At 39.7% G+C, this 21,081-nt stretch overlaps 1 protein-coding gene across 2 annotated transcripts in view; it reads left to right on the forward strand.

The window, feature by feature from the left end:
- Positions 1-21,081, forward strand: part of NTRK2 (neurotrophic receptor tyrosine kinase 2) — a 200,128-nt gene that overhangs the window by 132,862 nt on the left and 46,185 nt on the right. For both annotated transcript variants that reach the window (XM_082783494.1, XM_082783495.1), the window contains one exon: positions 17,487-17,617. In XM_082783494.1, coding sequence (XP_082639620.1) covers positions 17,487-17,617 — 131 coding nt within the window. The remainder of the gene's footprint in view (positions 1-17,486; positions 17,618-21,081) is intronic.

Raw genomic sequence — 21,081 nt, forward strand, 5'->3', positions numbered from 1 at the left:
ATGAAAGCCCACAACTTGCATGTATCTAAGCAATTATCAGAAAGGGCTCAGATAAGAAGTGGTACCTTGTGAGACAATGATGAGTACAAATCTTTGAGACAAAGAGAAGGAAGGAGAGGATGGGGGAAGGTAAAGGAAATAAAAGATAAGAATGAAAAAAGGGTAGGCCTGTTGGTCAATTATGCCAATTAAGGCAGTATCTTGCAGCTATACTTTTCCAAAGTTCAAGGAATTAAAGTCACTATGTAGGTTTTGCCTTCCTTGACAGTGTGACTGCAGGATTTGGATTCAGGGAACAGAATGATTTGGGCAAAAGTAGGCTTTGCTTTTGATACCCAACTTGATAGAAGCAGTCATGTTTGATTAAGGATCTTTTTAATTGCCTTTCACTAGGCTAATCTGTTAATCCACCTTCTCCTCTTTATTGCATTTCATCCAAACAGGCAACTGAATATCTGAGTCATTTGGGGAAGGGAATTTTATCTTTGCTCCTGTGGAGGCTCAGCTCTGGCCTCAGTCAGGAGAACTGGAGGTCAGCATGGCAGGGCCTTGTATCTGCAGCTTTATTCTTCGTTGATTTGGTTTCATAGCTTTTAAACTGATGTTTATTGCATTTATGGATGTTCAGGAGGGAAGTCCTCTCAAATCCCTGATGGCATTTAATTATGGTCATAATTATAAAATGTCTCTGGTCTCTAGGGAGCAAGAAAGGATCAATAGAGTACAAGATAGTTGAAGAACAAAAAGCTCTTCTGGGTCACTGGTTATTTCTCTGCTCATTTCCTGTTCCCCACCCCTCAACCCCCCCCCTCCACCTCTTAGCCCACAGCTGCTATTTCTGTTGTTGGAGATACAAGGAGAAATGTTGGAAAACAAATGTAAGAACAGTACTTGTGACTATTGAATTAAATGGATATTTAAAAGATATCATGACTTGCATTGGTTGTGGAAAACTATAGAAGCAGTTCTGCAGGTTCTCTCTGTGTTATGAATAATCATGTAAAAGCACCTACCTCACTGATGAGGTTGTCTATTATAGTTCTGATGATGGGTTCTAGCACAAAAATGACTTCTGCATGCAAAGCTTTTGCTCTTCTCAAATACTTGTAAATTGACAACTATTTGCAGTACCATAGGAATTAAATTGCAGAATTTTTCTTTAATGACTATCATTTTGTTCAGCCTTGGAGAGATTTTCTGAGCTATGACTTTTATGTCATAGCATTGAGATCAGGATGTAAAGTTTATCAAAAGTCACCTGTATTCAAATCTTGGGTTCTGGCTCAAAATTCTGTATATTCATTAGAACTTGCATATATCTTTGCCATGCTTAAAGCTTAGTTTTGACTTCTATTCTCCACATTGTTTCCACTTGTCCATGATTTTCTTGCCTACAAGTTTCTTGGAAGTGAAAGTTGATAAATTCTGGATAAGAAATAGGAAAAAAAATAAATCAGTGGAGCAATGAGCTGATGAACTGACATCCTGCATAGATATGCCATATAAGATTGGCATACAGTTCTTTGTCCAGTGATAGCCTGAATGACTGGTTCCTCCACCATAATGCAGAATCAGAGAGGAAGATTATATAGAAGAACCACTTCTATGCTGTACAAACAGAATAATCCAACCCTTATTGAATTATTCCATCTTTGGTATATCTCCATTTACTCCAAAGCTCCATACTAAAGCATGGTAATAGCTGAGGTTTTAAATGTACAGAGGTAAAGCTGTTCAAAAATAGAATTTTCCTCCCATGTGAGATTTCAGCATTTCAAAATTACTTTCTACTTTAAAATCAGAATGAAAGTTAAAGCTAAGGGCACTTGATTCAGTTTTGTTTCAAGCTGAAAATTTGAAATAGGAAAGCCGTGATCCAACAATAAAATTGAAATAATTTGACATATTACAATACAAAGTTTATTTGGGCAAATATTTCAAGATTGTTTTTAAGCTTTTTTGATCTCTTTTGTGGCAAAATAAACCTTTTTTCACTTTCATTGTTGAATTTGATTATTTTAGAAAGCCATAAATGTAATTCAAAATCATTATTTTCCTGTTGCCAAGTCTTTGAAACTTTATTTTATGCCATTTAAAATTTTTCAGTGAAATTTTTTGATTTGCTTTATGCTGAAGTCAGTGCTGTGGGAATCAAAATTTTGCATGTTCTGACTTGTATGCAATTAATATTTAGCATGTATATTTCGTTCTTACATGTGTATCCATTAATTCTCATGTTGAAATCATGTGGGAGAGGGAAGGACTCTAAAAGAGAAAAATGATTGTACGTACCTGAAAGACCAGTCTGAACCTTTTTGGATTAAAAGGTGAAACTCCACTGAAGTCAATGGAGCTTTAAATATTGGCGCCAACAGAAAATTTGTCCCATAGAGTGCAATTGCATTGTCACATCTTGAATGCTCTTCATTCTCATGACAGAAGTTAGTGAAGGAGTCTCTTTTCAAGCACTTACACATTTTTTTATTTTTTTTTCCAAAACCCATTTCCTCAGCGGGGTCAAAAGCTCTTCTTATCACCATAGGGAGCCCAGGGGAATTTTGGTGTTCTGGAGTACGGCAGGTATCCAACGCATTAAAATGTTAGCACTCTTTATTTTAACCATGCTGTGGTTTTGTCATGAATCAAAAGTGGTGGAATTTAATTATTTTTTGATTGGAAGGAGAAACATTCCAGCAGGAAAAATATCACATTAAAATCGGCTTACTTCCAATTAATCTATAAAAGAAATTCCCCTAGTGGAAAAACCCTGTTCCTGATTGCTTTGTATCACCAGTGTGATGCTATAATACCATTTTTATACTGTGTTTCTGGCAATTTTTCATACAATCTATGCAGAAAATAGATTGCAGATCTCATCTAAAAGCCAAATGTTTTTTTTGTGCTCGGCTATATACAACAACACCGGAGTTTTCCCACCTTGCTTGTATTGCTATTTTTCCTTAAAAGCAGAGAACAATGCAATTATCTGTTATTATTTACATGCATTACTTTAGAGCTCTGAGGCCCAAACAAGACCTCATTGTGCAAAGCACTGTGGGACTCCACCGCCTCAAATAATCCCTGTCTGAAGAGCTTTTGGGCTGAGGCTCCCATACCCTGGCTCTAGTTGGTTGGTCTGTGGGCTGGCTGCAGACCTGGGGCCCCTGTGCACAGACCAGAAAGTGGGTAGTCCCAGAGGTTTAATGCCTTGCTCCAGCTCATGCAGGAAATCTGTGGCCAACCCTGAAGTGGAAGCCAGATCTCCTGTGTGGCAGCACGGCCCCCTCGGCTCCTGACCTGTCCTCCCCAGTGTAATGTTGGCCTCCAGCGCAGACACGTCTGCCCGAGGAATTTTCCATTGAGTTCTGCTGTTGATGAGTTTCTTTCTCACCAATAGGTGGAAACTGACAGCCCGGTTTCTCAGGTGACACAAGGAACGGTTCTGCCATCCCAAATGAGGCAGGAAAAACATCACGCAGAACAAGGAATTTTCCATAAGAAACTGTACCATAGCAACTGACAAAGACGTTGAAGCACATTACACTTTCTCTGCTTGTTGCAACCTGTGCTTTGATGCAACAGGACATCAGAAAAGCGAAGACTTTTTTTTTTTTTTCTTCTTTTTTTCTTTTTTCCATATTTATTTCTTTGGCCAGGACAGTGATTGCTTTAACTGGTGCTGCTTGATCATAATGAATTTATTGCAAAATTGTGTAACCTTTCCACATCCGTCTCCGAAGTCTGTGCCAGAGCCTGTGTTCTGGCATGCATTGTCATGCTATAGCAGGGGAGGGTGAGGAAACTACATCTGCAAACTTACATACAAGATCACAAGCTTTTGAAATTGTAGGATCACTAACCAAATGGGATGTAGAAATATTTCCAACAGGCTGGCAGTTGTGCCATACATAGCATCAAAATAAAGCTGAGTCACTAAGAAGTAGTGATAAATAAGCCAGCAAAAGGTTGTTTTTTTCTGAGCATATCCCAAATAAGATTGTCTAGAGTAACAGAAAAGAATCACTGTATGGAAACAAGTGACATTGGTTTAGATATGGACAAACTCTTGCTCTAGGAATAGCATTTTATCAAAATGTCATAAGAAATCTCTGAGAGAACTCTTTGCAGGGCAGATGTTTGGCTTGTCCCTGAGCAGCTGTAACAGGCTGTTCAGGGTGAACAAATCTAAATTAACAGAGCCTAAAATGCCTAAGTGCAAAAAGGGAAGGAAATTTGATTAGGACTACTAATCAGCTGAGGTCTGGAGATTCCATTTCTTTTGAGTTAGAGCAGTCTAGTCATCTTCCTTTTTTTTTTTTTTTTTTTTTTTTTTTTTTTTTTTTTACGGGGGGGAGTTTATGCTTCACTCTGCCCATACTTAGTTTCTGAGTTGGGCTCATGAGAGGCTTGCACTTGTCACTGGAGACAATAAACTCCATGATGTGAATGATCCTCCTCTCTACTGTATATGAAGATACAAATTACTGGGTGGAAGCTGCATCATGCAGCAAATTTGTTGTGTATGTACTGTCTTTACATTCATGTTCATACCTGTCCAATTAGAAGGATGGTGTTTCTGAGGCAAGATGTACCTATTTTCTGTGAGAGTGCATGCTTCAGGTTCCCTTTGATGGCAGTGGCAAGCCTGTCAGTGATTTGAGCAAGTTCTATAGGAGTCCTGTAGAGCTGGGCTTGAACTAAAAACTGTGTACTGAAGCAGAAGTCATTATGGCTGTTCTTAACTACAGCTTTCACCATGGCCCATATGTGAAATCACAGTACTTCGTGCAATAGCAGGGATAATGCAGGTTCTCTAACCACTTGTCCCCAGCTACTGCGACTAACTTACAACTGGGCTAATTATAAGCAAAAATACTTTTTAAAATGCTCTGATTTTTTTTTTTTTTTTTTCCCCAATGACAGTATTTGGATGCTTAGCTATAATAACCTTTATTAAGATGCAACTTGCCATTTTCCCTGATTTACACAACAACTGGCATTTCTGATGCCTGTTTGGCACAATATGAAGGAAAATCATTTCAGTAGCTCCTGTTCAGAAATCTTGATTTGTTTGCATTTATGAAGGTGTGGAAAGGAAGCTGCAGCAAGTAGTTTTGAAGTGCTGGTTGTGGTATGTTAATCCCTGAAGGCCTGTTTATTTTTATGTGGGATAGCACATAAAAGACTAAACTAACGACATACAGACTGGAGTAAGCAAAGAATTAGGGCAGTTAACTGAGCAGCAGACATCACATATTTTCTTCCATTCATGGTGTGTCATTTGTTTCTGTTGTTCTTCTTCTTTTGGTTTTCTTTTGTTTTGTTTTTAATTAGAGGGTGTTGTGGGTTTTTTAATTGCTTTCTTCAGCAGCTTCTTTTTGTGATTGTTAATCTAGAATGATCCACTGAGTTTCCCAGTTTCCATTTTGTGGGTGAAAGCAGGATTAATTTCATGGCGTTAAAGGTAACAATGAAGACGGTGGAAGGGAAATAGAGCTGTTGTAAAACCCTTTTTCTGAATGTATTTTTTTTTCAGTTGCTCTTATTTTTGTCTGTGTTTTAATACACTTAAATTTTAATGAGGTCAAATGAAGAGCCTCTTCTTAAGATTTGGAAATTAAGACAGCAGTGAGGAGTTTGGAGCATTGTTTTCAAAATACACCAAATAAGAACTTTGATGAATTTAAAGCACTTTATAGCTTTGTGACACAGCCCAAATAGAAAGCAATTAGTCTTAAAAAACAAACAAAAAGAGCCAACGAACAAACAAACAAAGACATATTACAAGACATCTAGACAATTCTGGCCTTATTTTCTAGATGAGGAAAACAGTGCTGAAGGGATTCACTCAGAAGGAGCATCATAAGAGTTGTTTGTTGAAGTTCTGATGACAAATACCTTTCCATCTCTGTGTCTGTCTGGGTCTCAGAAGTAAACAATATTGCCTCTCTGTAGTTTCTCTGTAAGGGAAAATGCAAATCAGTATGGTTATTTTTGCAGTTAGAGCTTGTTATATTTTTGGAACATGGGGCTGAATTCTCATAATGAAGAGAGAGTTAAAAGGGAAGAATAAATGTGACAGAAGCGATGGTGTAAACACCATACGTTCCTGTAATTTAGTTCTGAGTTTTATATGGGAAAATGCTGGAAAAACTACCCAGTAAATCTTGGAAGTGGTTTATACCTGATCATGTTAGCTTCTGACCATTCCTCTTTTCTCTAAAATTCTGACCAGAAGGGCAGACTAGAAAGATACTATCCTGGAAATTGCATTTGGACCATTTTGTGGATTCTTGACTACCAAAAGGCAAAGTTAACTGGCTTAACACCAAGTCCTTCTTAAAAGCAAAACCTTATTCAGCCTCCTGCTGGAGGTTGTCTCGCAAGAGGCAATAGTTAATCAACAGTGGTTGTAAACTAGTCTGTTAATCTACCTTGGTGATATCTTATCTATAGGGCTGAACAGTAACTCACACCTCTCAGTTTTTTAGTTTAGTACAGACAGCATGATATTGATGGACAACACCTGTTTCCTTAGCTGCAAGTGCCAGTTCTGAGCAACTAGAGAGAAAAATCCAGCTGTTTGACTAGTGACAGTGAAAATGATGGTAATTTTTAATACTTCCTTTACTGATAAGCATGTGGGGTATTCTGCCATTACAGCTGAACAAATGTAGCAGCCATTTTTGTCAGTTACTGCAGCTCAAAATATTTTCCAAGTAAATGCGTATGCAGGCAGCTGGTACTTACTGCTCTGTGAGAGAACATGAAATTCAGAAGGAACAGGAGGAAAAAAAAATACACACACTACATTTTGCCTATCTTCTTCCTTTGCAGACTACAGTTTCTTTAAACTGTGCTGTAATATTGTAGTGTATGGTAGTTGAAATAAAACAGACTTTTCTTTTTCTTTCTTTTTTTTTTTTTTTAAAAAAAAAAAAAAAAAGCAATAGTCACATAGATGCTAAGTGAGAAAATAACTTTTCTGGCCAGAACATTTTTTGTTTCTAGCAGAGGCCCATGGAAATAACATTTGCATTCACTTCAGCATACAAGTATTGCAGAAGATTCAACTGTAAGTACTTTCCAAGAATAAAGAACACAGGGGGAAAAGAGTGTTTGATTTATGGTGACACGTATCCAGCTTTTATAGAATATCACACGTGTACTACCTATCATTGCAAAATTAACTGGTACTAATTGGTCAGCGTTGCCAACTCAGTCTGCTTATGAGTGTAACACTCTTCCTTAGGTCATGTTCATTATACTGACATAGTGTGTCAGATCCTGAATAAAGTTCATTCAGCCATTTCTGCTGTACTTCTTCTTGTTTCCCCTGCTATGTGTGTGTGCTGCCATCAGCAAGAGTTCACATCTCTGCAAAGGCTGGGTCTGTGTGCTTTGGGAAATACGTGTCTCGGGTATCTGCCCAGTGGCTACTTCTCCAGCAACAGTGGGTTGTGGGAGGGCGTCCTTCAATTGAATCTCGCCTGGTGTTTTCCTCTTTCTTGGAAACTGACTGGAACAAAATGTTCAAAGCTCTTTCTTCTTCCCTTTCCTCTTTTTTATTTTCTTCTTTTTTTTTTTTTTTCCCTTCCTTCTCCATCTTGATGCATGGAAGTAAAAAAAACAAAACAAAACAAAACACAAACAAACAAACAACAAAATAAAACAAAAAACAAAAACCAAACCAAACCAAAACAAAACAAAAAAAGGCTGTAACTGAGTTCTTTATTGTCTGATAAATCAACCAGTAAACTTCTATGCATTTTCCTGCATTTGGGCAGCTCCTGTTCCTTAGTGACAGCTGCTTGGCTCAGCACACTGTAATTATCAACTCAAAACCAAGATGCTTTTAGGTGCTGAAAGCATAATGGCAGAGAGTGAACTTGTCCTCAGCCTCGTCATGGGCCACAGCTTTGAAAGATCCCATTTAGTGGATGTTTGAGTGTGCTGTTGCTGTTGGTACTGGGGCTCTGACAGTTCATTAACACACTAGATCCTTTAGGAAGCTGATGTTACCCTAAAGGAGTACAGGTCTTTGTTTTTCATTAGCTTCTGATGTATCACGTAGTTGCTCTTTGATTATTGCATAGTGTTCAGTTTATGTCTCTAAAATAAAGTTTTATTGATATATGGGAGGGAATTTATACAGTTTTGTCAAAATTTACAGAGTTCTTATTTAAACAGCTGTCTGAAAGGAACTTTGCTAAGAAGCAAACCTGTTTACCTGTTGGCTTTAGTGAAACTGAGGCACTCACTGCTCATATTTTATGTCCCCTACCTACTTGTGATTGGATTGCTGGCTGGACAGAGGGGATGCGTTCTGACTGGATGACTGGTGCCTGGCTGTCTGCAGCTACAGGGATGTGCAGAGCATAAGATTGCCTCGGATCTGCTAACAGGGCAATATGTTGGGCAGGCTGTTTGCAAGAGGCTGTGTAGAGGAGACTTTGCTCCCTCATTAAACTTATTTTAACAAAGAAGGAGGACTCTTTCTTATTTGTCTGAAATGTAGGAAAATGTCATTTCAGCTGATAGATAACAATATCCAGAGCTGAAGTGAATGGAAGACTTCTCATATTCTCTGCTGGACCTGTTAGCTAGATTTGCTAGTTTTCATATTACAAGAAAATAACATGCAGATCAAAGAGGAGAGAAAAGACAATATGACTTTTTTTTTTTTTTTTCAAGAGAAATGATCCAGGAAATCTTACTGTTCCCAGTGTCAAGACATGTCTTTTCTCACTGTAACCATGAGGCAGGTTAGGTTTTCTACCAGGACAATTAGAATAGGCACCTATCCTACTGCTATTGAAAGAGGTTTTGAAGTGTTTTCACATCCTGCTGGGCTATTGTTTAGTGTAATTTGCAGAGTAGTTCCAAGTAGGATCACCACTGTCTATTTTAGCAAAACTTAATACAAGAGGCATGCCACAGTCTTATTCTTACCCATCTCATGGATTTGGAGAGGTTTTCAGATTCTGGAGAATGATGAGACATCATACAGGCTGTAAAAACGTCATGACTTTTACATACAGGATGGTTGTGTTGTTATCATACAATGAAAATGCACTTTATAGTCTCAACCGCTCGGAGGATACAAAATGGAGGAGCCAGGTAAGCAGAGGAGATAGTGTATGGTCTACAGTAGGTAGGTCTTGTAAGTTTGAAAAATTAAACCTGCCGCATTAGCATGGAAACAGAGGAGTATTTTTTCCACTGAAGGTGCAACAAGACAAAAGAAAAGTGGTATTTTCTTTGCAGTTGTTGAGGGCCTGATCCCAAAAAACCCTAAGCACATTCTGTCTTGTAAACCCTTGGTGACTTTATTTGGGAATTTGTAGGGCTTTCGTATGAAGCTATTTCAATGTAATAATCTTTTGACTGTTCTGTGGCTGTATCAGAGTTGTCTGGCATAGCCCTGCAGTAAAGACAAATTTTCTGGGTGTAGTATGCATGTATACACTGTTAGCTACAAGTGCCTTTGTTATCAGCAAGCACTGGGATCCTGAAACTGTAACAGAGGCCAAGGAGAGAAAGCTATCTGGGGAGTAATCCTTTGTAGATGGCACACCCCAGCAAAGAGGAGTACCAGCTTGTCAGTGAAAGAAAGCAGAACAACAAATGCCTCACCAGGAAAGGATGAAGAACCACTGAAGGACAAAATATCTGAAAGAGGAAATAACTTCTTTTCCAGCTTTGTTCAGCTTTTAAGATGGTTTTGCTCATCTCACCCATTGTGCGGGGTTTTCAGGCACTATAGCAGTGCTAATGCCTTCTGTGTCCCTGGGTGGAGGAGGAGGAGGGCAAACTGAGCTTCTTTTCAGTTCATATAGGAAGAATCAGGAATTTGCTCTTTTTCCTGCTGATTTTTCTTTCTTGGTAAATGATGTAGGAATCTGATCAAAGGACGATGAATGTTTCTTCACTTCTTTGTTTGACATGCTTGATATCTTTGTGTCTTTTTCCAGGTCCTCTTTGGGGATAACCAAAGCTGTTATTTTAAAATGTCACTTTCTCTGTGTTTGACTTAGGGTGAAACCCAGGAAAGGGGGTAGTATGCATAGAATCATAAGAGCAAGTAACGAAGTGGCCTTGAAGACCTGAGTGTGTACCATTGGATTAATGAATAAACCTTCCACTGAGGGAGAAGTTTACTTCAGCTGGCCCAAAGAAAGCAAAACATGGGCATACATAAGATTCAGCTTTCCTCGTGGGAAGCCATACAATGTCATGCAGCCTGATGGAACTGTAAATAGTGCTCTGAGGCTGGACAAAAATTGCTAGGAAAAGGGTAAATAGTACTGTTTGTGATATATAGAAAATTGGGTTCTGTCATGCTCTTACAATATTTTCTCTCTGATTTCCATTTGCTTCCTTACACAATTAGCTGCAAGAGAGCAGCAAATCTAACATGGCAGAATCAGGTGGTGTGCTATCTTTTAGTAAAATATTTCAGCAACAGTGAAAACTGGATATGCCCTTAACTTTATCTAAAGGGCTTGAATTTGGGACTGTGGGCCAAACTTATGTTTTACTCCAACACTGGAATGAAAGCTCCATTCACTTTTCACACTTCTTGTGAGAGGCCAAAAGTAAAACCATTCTGTCCTCCCTCATATCAAGATACTTAATTATTTCTTTTCCTTCTAAAATAAGAGAAAAAGTAAAGCAGAGAAGCCTGCATCAAGAATGGGTCATCTTTGAACTGCACCAGTTAGGCAAAGTTTGAATATGGCTCAGTCTCTGAACGTATGACATTTCTTTCAGGTCCTACTTCTCTGACTGGCATCCTGGGAAGTTTTTCAGACTATGCTGGTTTCTGAAAAAAGGTAGAAAAAGAGTTAATGTTCTAAAGGCAGAATGTTTATTAGCCCTTCTCCCCTGCAAGCATCTATGCTCCATGGTAATTCCCCATCCTTTCCTGAGTCCTTCTGTTTCTGTGGTACAGAAGATCCATGCAGATTAGTGTCATAGTGTCATGCTGAGGGAAAGGATTTCCTGGTCTGAGCTAAGAGAAGGGTGGTGGTGGTGATATCATTCTCTCCAGTTAACTTAGACATATAAGATGGACCAGATTTGCCATAATAAAATAATATTAGCAGATACTTTATACTGCAACTCATGCACAAAGCCTTCAAGTTTTGAATTCAGTAACCATTTAGAAGTGCATGTAGATTGGCACTTACAAATTAAGTGTTTGCACACCTGCAAAGGCAAAGTTTGGTCAAAGATGCAGCACAGCTTTCTGCCTAATGCTGATTTGCAGCACGTTGCTGAAAAAACTGTTGGTAAACAGGAAGCAGTATACAGAGAGAAAACAAAGTGAATAAAATCTACTGTCTACTTTGATTGTAGTCAGCTAAATTCAGCTTTAAATTATTCTGATATATCCCCAATTTTTTTTAGCAGATTACAGAACAAGTCCATATTTAGGACATATTTATAATTGAAATCAAAAACACTTTCAGATTACTAAGGCTTGAAGGCCTTGTTTGTGTGTGTAAGATAAAATTCATGCCTGGAAAAATTCATTCAACTTCATAATTCTTGTTTTCCTGTAGGGTGAATTTAGCTCATAAAACTCATGTATTTAAAACAATGTTAGCATTGTTATTATAACTTATTATGAAGTAGCTTTTGTTTGATTATAAGGATGTAATTGAGAGTGGCAATATGCCTATCTGTAGGACACTGAGAAGACCTTGGCCAAACAAGAAAATAAGATCTTGACCAGAAATCATATATAAACCCACAAAAGCCAGCAAACCATTGAGTTTCAGCCAGAGAAGGGCCATGTCAGTTGCAGCAAAGTGACTGTACAGTGCACAAGATCTGTGGTGCCCCAGCTGCCCTGGGAAGGACTGTTGCCAGGGCACCTTCCCAGGAGCTGCAGTACTGTATCACAAAGGGAGACCTAATTCCCCGCCAAGACAATGGAAGCTCTGGAGTTTAAAGTAGAGATCCTTTGAGGATTTAAGTTGTAAATAAAGTAACTGAAAGGCAAAGCTACGGAAGTCACGGATTTATCAGGTTTATCACCAGATGTAGCTCTTGACAGCTGGGAAGTCCCTGGGAATTATGCCATTCTGGTGAGTGCTTATTTTTCATAAAACACTTCCAGTTCTTGTTTCAGGAAGACCTAAGCCCATGGAGGTGCCTTATTCAGTTTGCCCATTAAACATCTCCCTCAGGGCTCCTTGTGGTCTGATGCCCGTGAAAAATGAGAGATGTCACTGATTGCCACTCAAACTGATTCTGAAGCCATACTTACACTGGTAACGTGAAAAGGCCTGAGTGTCTCTCTGGCCTAGTAGTTCTTTTGTGAACCCTTTGTGTTCTGGCCTCTATATCCTGTACCAGCACCTCTGATTTGGAGTAGAGTTCCTGAGAAGCAGGTTTTCTGTTGGCTTACTTTAATCCAATTAAAGAAGTGTCTCAAGTGTGCACTATATACCTGAAAAAGGACTGCTTCCTTATGTGCACCTACAAGAACTGGGCACCAGTCTTGCATGAGGTTTTGTTGCTGCTCTATGGTAAAAATTAAACAGTATCACTACACAAAAATTTATATAGAATAATAAATAATAAATGTTGTATGGGATGAACACATCAGATAATCATAAATATACTCTCAGAACTGAGCTGACCTATTTCTGCATTGAGGCAACTCTGACAAGCAAGTTCTGTTAATGTTGTGCAATTTATTTATTTAGATAAAGTTGGTGGGTTTTGTTGCTGCCATATTATTGCCATGTTAGAGAGTGGATATCTTAGTGTGCCAGGATTTCTACTCTTCCAATAGCATGCAGGACTGTAGAGCTGCTGCTTCTGCTGCAGAATTTGAAGGTCATTGGGCTAGACTTGCTGTCTGCTGTTTGTAGTGATTTTGTATCCTCCTGCTATGTGATTCTTTCTGAAATTCCACCCTACTTTTTATGTGAATGACAAATGCTGTACAAATTTGGTATACTATCTGAGCAATCACTCAGCCATTTACACCTGTTTTTTCTAGCAAGATCTTAGAAATAGCTGAGTCTTAGTGATCGCAAGAGAAATGATGGAAGATAATGAAGAAACTTTGCAAAATGTCTTTCTGTGACAACTCATGTCACATCATAAGCTGAGTCTTATCTGCTGCTGCTTTTTTCTTATGCAACTGTAAATTTGTCTATAATATTACCTTGTCGGGTTATTTGACATCTTGAAGATCCTCATTCTCTTCTCTAGACTCCTGGTAAAACACATTTCATCAGAATCTTTCGCATGTGTACCACTAGCAAAATTTTGAACAGTATCCTGGAAAGGAGACTTAGCAGATAATGTAAGTGAGTATGCAACACAACAGAGTCTTCTAGTGTTGGCAGTTCAGTGAGTAGTAAGTATGGAGCTTGATTGCTGTGGCTCTTACTGTCCATCAGACAGCAAGTCCCTGTCTCTCTGTAAGTACAGTGATCTCTCCTGTTCTCTGTTGTTTTCATAAGGTATGTGAGAACATATCTGAAACTTGCAGCATTTGTAATACTGTAATTGGGTGAGGTGTTCACCCAGTAAGACACTCACTCATGCCACATGTTCATGTGTATGTATGTAAATTTTGTGCTCTTTAGTAAAACTAGCTGTAAAAGGACTAGTGTGATCTTTGGATGTGCAGGGGTATAGGGAGCTGATTCTATGCTTGTATCACAACTGGTGGAGAGTGGTGTGACTTGCAGTTGTGAAAAACAACTGGAAACAACTACATTTTAAAAAGGATATTGAATATTTTTCCATGGAAGAGCCACAAAAAGTGACTGGCAAACTAGACAAGATGCTTACCTGCAACGGGCTTCCATAACTTTGCTTTACCAATAGCAAGAATGATGTTGATTATTTGTATTTTGCACCAGACCTTGAAAGGGTGCTCGAGCTAGCAGAGGAAATCTACTAAAACCCAAGGAAGATAGATGCAAGCCAGACAAGCTAAAAATTAAAAGAGAATAAAGCCTACATTTTTATTAGCAAAATGATTACACATTTAGGGCAAGTGAATAGCTCAGACTTCCAAATAAAGACTGACACAGTTCCTTTCAGGAGGTATTTTCCTGCCAAGCACAAGTCAGTTAAGTCAGTATTATGCTCCATGCTGTGCAGAAGGTTATCTTAGTTAGTATCTTACTATCTGGTGTAATGGTCACATGTAGTGGTAAAATGTTCAGACCTATTTTTTGTGACCAAGGGGAAAACACTTTTACTCTGTCACAGCATTTCATTTTTTAATTATGTGCAGAAACTCTTTAATAACTTGTGCTTCTGAGTGTCTTGCTGTCCATGCCTGAAATCAGTAACATCCAGCTCAGTGAATTGAATGTGGTGAGGTGATCCTGAGCTGTCCATTTTTCTTGGAACCCATTCCAGAATGTGCTTTGATCCTCTTTGTTCAGCCTCACCATCAAAGGCAGGTTACCTAGTAGTGAAATCTCATGCCTGCAGATAGTGTTTACAGGATAAGGCCTCAATGCATTACTGACAATGTGACATGCTGTTTGTTAGTGTATGAAATACTGTCAGACCGGCTGTCTTGGTGGAAGGCCTCTGGGATCACAAGATGAGAAGAAAATCCTTTTGTGCAGTCCTCTTTCTTGTTGCCAGCCTGTTCCCTGCAGTCATCCAGGAGAGCCCTGTGCTTCTATGGGCAGGGTTTTTTTTATGGATATTATTTAACACCACAGCCTCTATTCAGCATTTACCCTTGTTTAGTTTGCTTGGTCTCACTTCATATTTTAGGTTTCATTTTTCTCTTAAGTGTTTCAACTTGACTTAGCTCTTAGCTTAATGTAACATATTTTTTACAGTAATCAAACAAGATCTTTTAAACCAGGGATGACGTGCTCTTAAAAGCACAAATGGCAGCTCAAGGGCAATCACCATTTAGAGTCAAAAGGAGGAAAATACATAACCACCCTTTGAATGTTTGTGTATATCTTTGCCTGAGAGACAATGTTATGAGACCACTTCTTTGGTAATTCAGTTATGCCACCTCTTTGGCCAAATTCTGCTTTGTTTCTTCAATGCAAATCCAGGATAATCTCTTGGACTTCTATAGAGTTAATTGGCTTTATCCTGATATTAACTGAAAGCAGACTTTGACTTGCATTTTTCCATGTATCTCCTGCTGAAATCTCCTCCTACTGAATATGGTGTCAGTGTGGCAGGGGCCCTGATTGTGCTAAACAGATTTTTTCCTTAGCTCATATTTCTGTCACATCATATGTGTTTGATTTACTTACATTGTTCTTGTATTTAATCTGAATGTATTTAGTCACATTTACTGTCATTTTTTATTTGTTTAGCAACTCTGCTCAGCTTAGAAAGGTAACAGGGATGGATTGAACATAACAAGTTGCAAATACACTCTGTGCAGAGCTCTTCTGTGGCTTGCAGTGTTCTGCTTTTGACAGTTTGGTATGGGACAGGCTGTTTATTCAAATGCTTGATTTATATCAGAGCATGTAGCAGCAGATGTAAGTATACTACAGGGAAATACTTGATACATGTCTTATTTATTTTTACTGCATTGTTTGTGAAATCCTCCAGGAACTTGGTAAAAAGTCTTCTTACTTCCAGGGCACACATCAATAGTGGTTGGTGTTCAGAGTGGAGAGGACCCAATCAAGCTGTAGTCAGGACGACGTCTCTGGTAGCAGCAATGAGAGCAAAGTGAAAGACCCCCCCCTGCAGACATGTGGTTTGCTGATTCCAATAGAGCAGGACTTCAGCCCTGTTCTCTGCTACAAAAGCTGATGGGGTTTGTGAGCATTTTAGGGTGATGACGCTGGTATCATGGAGCTGAATGTCTCTGCTCCCAGTCCCACACAACATCCAGGCCACCACCACCTCAGGCTCAGCAGGCGTGGTCTCATGGTGACTGGATCCCCTCGCAGCAGCCAGGCATAAGCATGGCTGCCCAAGGGCCTTGCACTCCCCAGGCAGGCACAAGGGGCCTGGGGGTGGGGAGGGAGCTAAGCAATTGTTGAACTGCTCCAGCACCATGGCTGGAGCAGCTTCAGGCTCCTCTCATGTGTGGCCACTGCTGTAACACGTGCTTATATCCTCCACAGCTGTGGGTGTGGGATGTGGGGATTTCCCTCTCACAGACTGTGGGCCCACTCTCCAAATGCTGCTGATAGCAGTGGGGACAAGCTTTCCTCCCACTACTGATGTTAGCAGGACTCCATTTTCCACCCTTTAGTAATGGGGGTAAGGTCGTTTCTAAGTTAATTGTCACTCGGTTTGGACCAAGCATGTGGCCAAGCATGGGGCCAGGGGGTGGGCTTTGTTTGAATATATCCCGGATTGTTGACAGGGTTCAACCCTGGTGTCTGCAGTTAAGTGGTCCAGTGGAGATTTGTATCTTGGCAGAAGGCAGCCTGATGCCTATGCACCGCTATTTAGCCCATTGCATTTCAGATTTAAGTTGCAAATAGGCTCTGTCTGAGCAGGATTGAATTTCAGTGTTTGCAAAAGCAGCTAAATGCTCTTAGGTTAAATGTGCCAGTAGATACTGGCTGTTTTGTACAATTTCAGCAACACAAGCAGTCTACCCTATTGAGTTGGCCAGTTAAACTGACTTTGCAGCTGCTTTATTTAGGTAGAACATTGCAAATTGATGGTGTATTGTACAAAATTTGGTATAGTCTTTTAAATATTAAATCTTTTAATGGAAGCTTGAACTGAAAGAAGAACATAAAATGAGATGAACAAAAATGCTCAAGGATTTTAATGTCTGAATCAATTGCTTCTGGGCAGCAATTCAGCTAAGTCTCTGTCCATGACACTGACTAAAACCTTTGTCCATCTTTTATTTCTTTTACTTCAGAGCAATATTGTAAATCATGTTTGTAAGAATGAAATTTCTATCTTAAGGTAACTGAAATACAGCTAACAGAGGGAAAGCAGATGAACAAGTGATAAGGAAACTAGAGAGCAAGTTGAATTTAGTTGAAAGAGGGCATATTTTGTTTTCCTGGATTAGGTTAATTTTAAAACTTTTTCTTCAAAACATTTTTGTCTCTGGACAAGACAGTTCAGCTATTGTTAGAGGTACAAAAATAGAAGTTACATGAGAAAGGTTGCTCATGTTTTCTTATTCTCTTTCTTTCTTTTTTTTTTTTTTTCCCCTTAAATTGCAACAGCATTCATTTTTAAGTACGCTCTACAGCAGTCGTCAAAATATGATGATAGATAGCCTTTTCCCAGGTGATTCTTAATTCCATGTCTTCTTATACAGCAAATGGACTGCTCTCCAAACATAAATATATTTATAATTTATATTGGGGGGGGGGGGAAAGGCATTAATGAAACACATATGGGCGCTTTGATTCTTTTTACCATACGCACCGTGTTCTACAGGCAAACCCATCTCCAAGTGGCTGGAAGCATGGACCCTGTCCCATCCAGGCCTTGCAGCTCACTTTTTCTTCTGTTTTGTCTTTTCTTTGCAGTTGTTCAGCACATCAAGCGCCACAATATTGTTCTTAAGAGAGAACTTGGTGAAGGAGCCTTTGGGAAAGTCTTTCTGGCAGAATGCTACAACCTCTGTCCTGAGCAGGACAAGATCTTGGTGGCAGTGAAGGTAAAAGAGTCTAGGGTTTCAATCATTAATACGTAGTTGTAACTAATGATATTTTATTTGTAAATGATCGTGTGGAAGGTTCACAAGGCTAATGAGGTGTTAAAAGAATGTGATACGTGAGCTTGCTGTGGATTATAAAATGAGAGCTGAATTTCATAAGAAAAAAGGGAGAAAACAGTGTTACAAAGGGCTAAAATGTTTTCTGACCTATTTAAAATATGACTAATGAAAAATAAAGCCGAGGCCATTAAAAATGCATGTGACTTATATTTGTGTGTCTAACAAAATAATCTATAACCAGCTAAGTGCATAGGTTATGCATGTAACTGCCAGTCAAAGAAGTCTTTTTTTTTTTTTTTTCATGATTGTGTGATTCTCTTAATCAGCCAAAGAAATTATCTGTAGTTAATGGTCATAACGTTCCTGGCCACTATATTAATAACAAAATTGTGGATAATATTTTCATGTGCTGTTAAATATTGTCTATATGGAAATCCAGAAGTCATGATATTTCAGAGCTGGAGGAGTGATTCTTGATTGTACAGCTCCAGTCAACCATTCCAAAACACAGTCCAAAGTAGAAGGGAAATATCCAGTGTGGTCTTGGGGTTTGTACACTGAACATGCTTCATAGTAGCAAATCTTTTAGTCCCCCAAAATGGAAGGCCTAAGGGTTGGTCATCACCATCAGCTATGGATGTACACTAGAAGACATTATCAGTTAAACTACACTCAAAGAGCTTGCAAAGTCTCCCTGGCAACAATCTCCTATCTCCATCTGTTGTTCTGCTGAAAGCTGAACAAGGTGTTCAACATTTGAGGTATCTCATTAAATGCAGGGTGAATACACATTTAGAATTCGGGCTGTATTTAGGGATCAGAAAATAATCTTGTCTGACCAGCCACAATTAGTCAACCATGTGTATGTTTTGGATCAAGCTGTACAGTAAAAGAAACCAAGTAGATCATCTTTTTGAAAATGGAAACAAGGCACAGAGTTTTGGATCTGGTAGTAAGAACATGAAAGGAAGATGAATTTGTAGACTGCCATCTTGCTCCATCAAAAATAGCATTTTTGTGTGTGTGTTTGTCAAAGTTACAAGCTTTTTGATAGTTGGAGTTGTTCTGTCATGTTGACTGGTGAGGAGAAATGAAGCCTGGAAGGGACATATCATAGATGGGAGAAAGCATAAGACGAGATGACAAAACTAGAACTGAATGAATTTTCTATTGTATTTTGGTGAACCTAGAGTGGAAACTTCCATTTCTCTATCACTTCAGAGAAGTGCTTGATAGCAAAATAAAAGTCTCTCCATTCACTCGCTGCCTTTGAAAGTCCTGACCAAATTGAGCCTAGCACTTCTGCTGTTAAATGCTGTACTGCACTCTCTCTCTGCTGCACTTTGTTAGTGTAATTCACAAGAGTATTCAGCCTTCATAAGGAGAGGTATCTCCATGGGTTTAGGTGATAAATCTGTCAGTTTTCTGCATTGGTATTATTATTATTATTATTATTATTATTATTATTTTACCAAATCAATTCTTCCTAGCATCAAAAACTATTGCACAGATAACCATGACAAGAAAAACCTCTGTGGACAGATTATGCCCATTTTAGGTTTCTTATATTGGTTCTTAGATAGTGACCAAAGTCACATCTTTAAGAGAAATATTTTGGTGAACTGGACTGTGTCCAGGCCCCAACATTTACCACGGGGTTTGGCATTGAAAGTGTTTTTTGTTCTTCAAGGAGCAGACCTGGATGCCAGCAGCCAAGGTTTGCTTTTCCTGGCTAACAGCAAAGGTTTTACAGTGCTTCACCACCACCACCACCTCCACCCCCCTCAGCAAATCCACAGCAAAATTGTCTCAGTGAAAAAGATCCAGTGAGCCCAGTGGGAGCGTCTGTTTGGTATGAAGTGAGGAAGTGCCAGGGGTACTGGGGCAGCAAGGAAGCATGGCCTCATCGACCTGCAGACCTCAGGACAACGGCTGGTCTCCTTGCTTGCGGACTGCTATGCAACTGTGTGGCCTTGTGCAAGTGTGCTAAAACATTGGCCGAAACATCTCCATGTCTGATTCAACATCCATCCTTTTCCTCACCAGCAGGCTGATGATATCTGAGACCTTGATGCTGCTGCTAACTGCATGGGAGATAAGAGTTCCAGATAAATCTGGGAAGATACAAAAGCAGGCTTAGCATAAACAACCCCAAATGCTTATGCTTTTCCTCACTGGAAGAGGAGTAGGATAGTCTGTTTAAATTTGACTATTGGGACCTTTTGGGAGAACACTGAGTGTTCAGAAATGCTTACTGTGGATCAAAACCTGCAAGCATGGAGTTTAACCACAGGTCAGACTGGGCATGGGATTCCCCCCACCCTGGGTGAGTTTTCAAATCAGATCAGTACAAAATGTGCTGCAAACAGTTCTAGAGAACAGAGGGTGGGGAAAAGAAAGGTTCTAATTTCCCTGTTGGCTGTTTTTGCTGTGCCACAGTGGTTGTTCAGGCCTGGACTCAGGGCCAGTATTCCTGCACTGTCTACTCGTAGGGCTGGTTTCCCAGTCAGAGTTTTGACCTTGTTTAAACTGTCTGGAGCTGGGAGCTGGAGGTGAGGATGACCTGCAGAACACAAGTTAGCAGCTGCCTTTTGCTGCCCTGGGAAAGGCAGGATTCACCCCGTACTGCTTTCTCCAGGGTTGTGTTTGTATAGCAGACTGATGCATGTACTAGGTGACAAACGTTTCCATGGCACTGCAGAGGAGAACCAAAGCTTTCCAACTCTTCTCCAGCTCTCAGGTGTTATGTGGTGCTGGGGAGCAGTAAGCTGAAAGAGTGTAAAGGAAGGCTGTCAGGAGAGTTTCATTACCATGTCATACTGGTGCTAGTGAGAGCCAGATCCCCCTGCTGCTGGGGTTACAGCTCTGTGGCGTCAGGGTGGATTAAAAAGCTGGTGGCTTGCACTTGCTATGCAGTGCAAGTTTGCAGGGTCCAGATTCTACATGGATACCTGGGCAAGGTCTTGATGAAGAGATTAAACAAGGGGTGGCAGTCCACCTGTCACAGGGCTGAACTCTGCAGATGAGGAGCTCCTCTACCAGCCAGGAAGTGCTTCTGTTGCCCAAGGGAGCATGTCCCCTCCTCCTTAGCTACTGGCCAAGTGGCCTACTAGTTGGAAAGTTCTTGTGGTTGTATATCAGATCCTGCTTGGGATTGGTGACAGTACTTTGCATGCAGAGCTGTGACTTACCTGTCAGTATTGATAAAAATGAGTATGTTCTTTTCCCCGTCTTGTGCTCTTGTGGTTTTATTTTGTTTTTATTTTTTCCCTTACACTGAAAACAAGTTAAATGCATTACTCCCTGTCGTTTCTATGTAAATGTTACGTGGTTATTAATTTTTTCATTTTCCAATCTCCTCCTTGCCTGTGTCGGCTATCTCTCATGCATTGGGTCTATGCTGT

This window comes from Aythya marila, assembly GCF_965140915.1.
Source record: "Aythya marila genome assembly, chromosome: Z".
NCBI lineage: Eukaryota > Metazoa > Chordata > Aves > Anseriformes > Anatidae > Aythya > Aythya marila.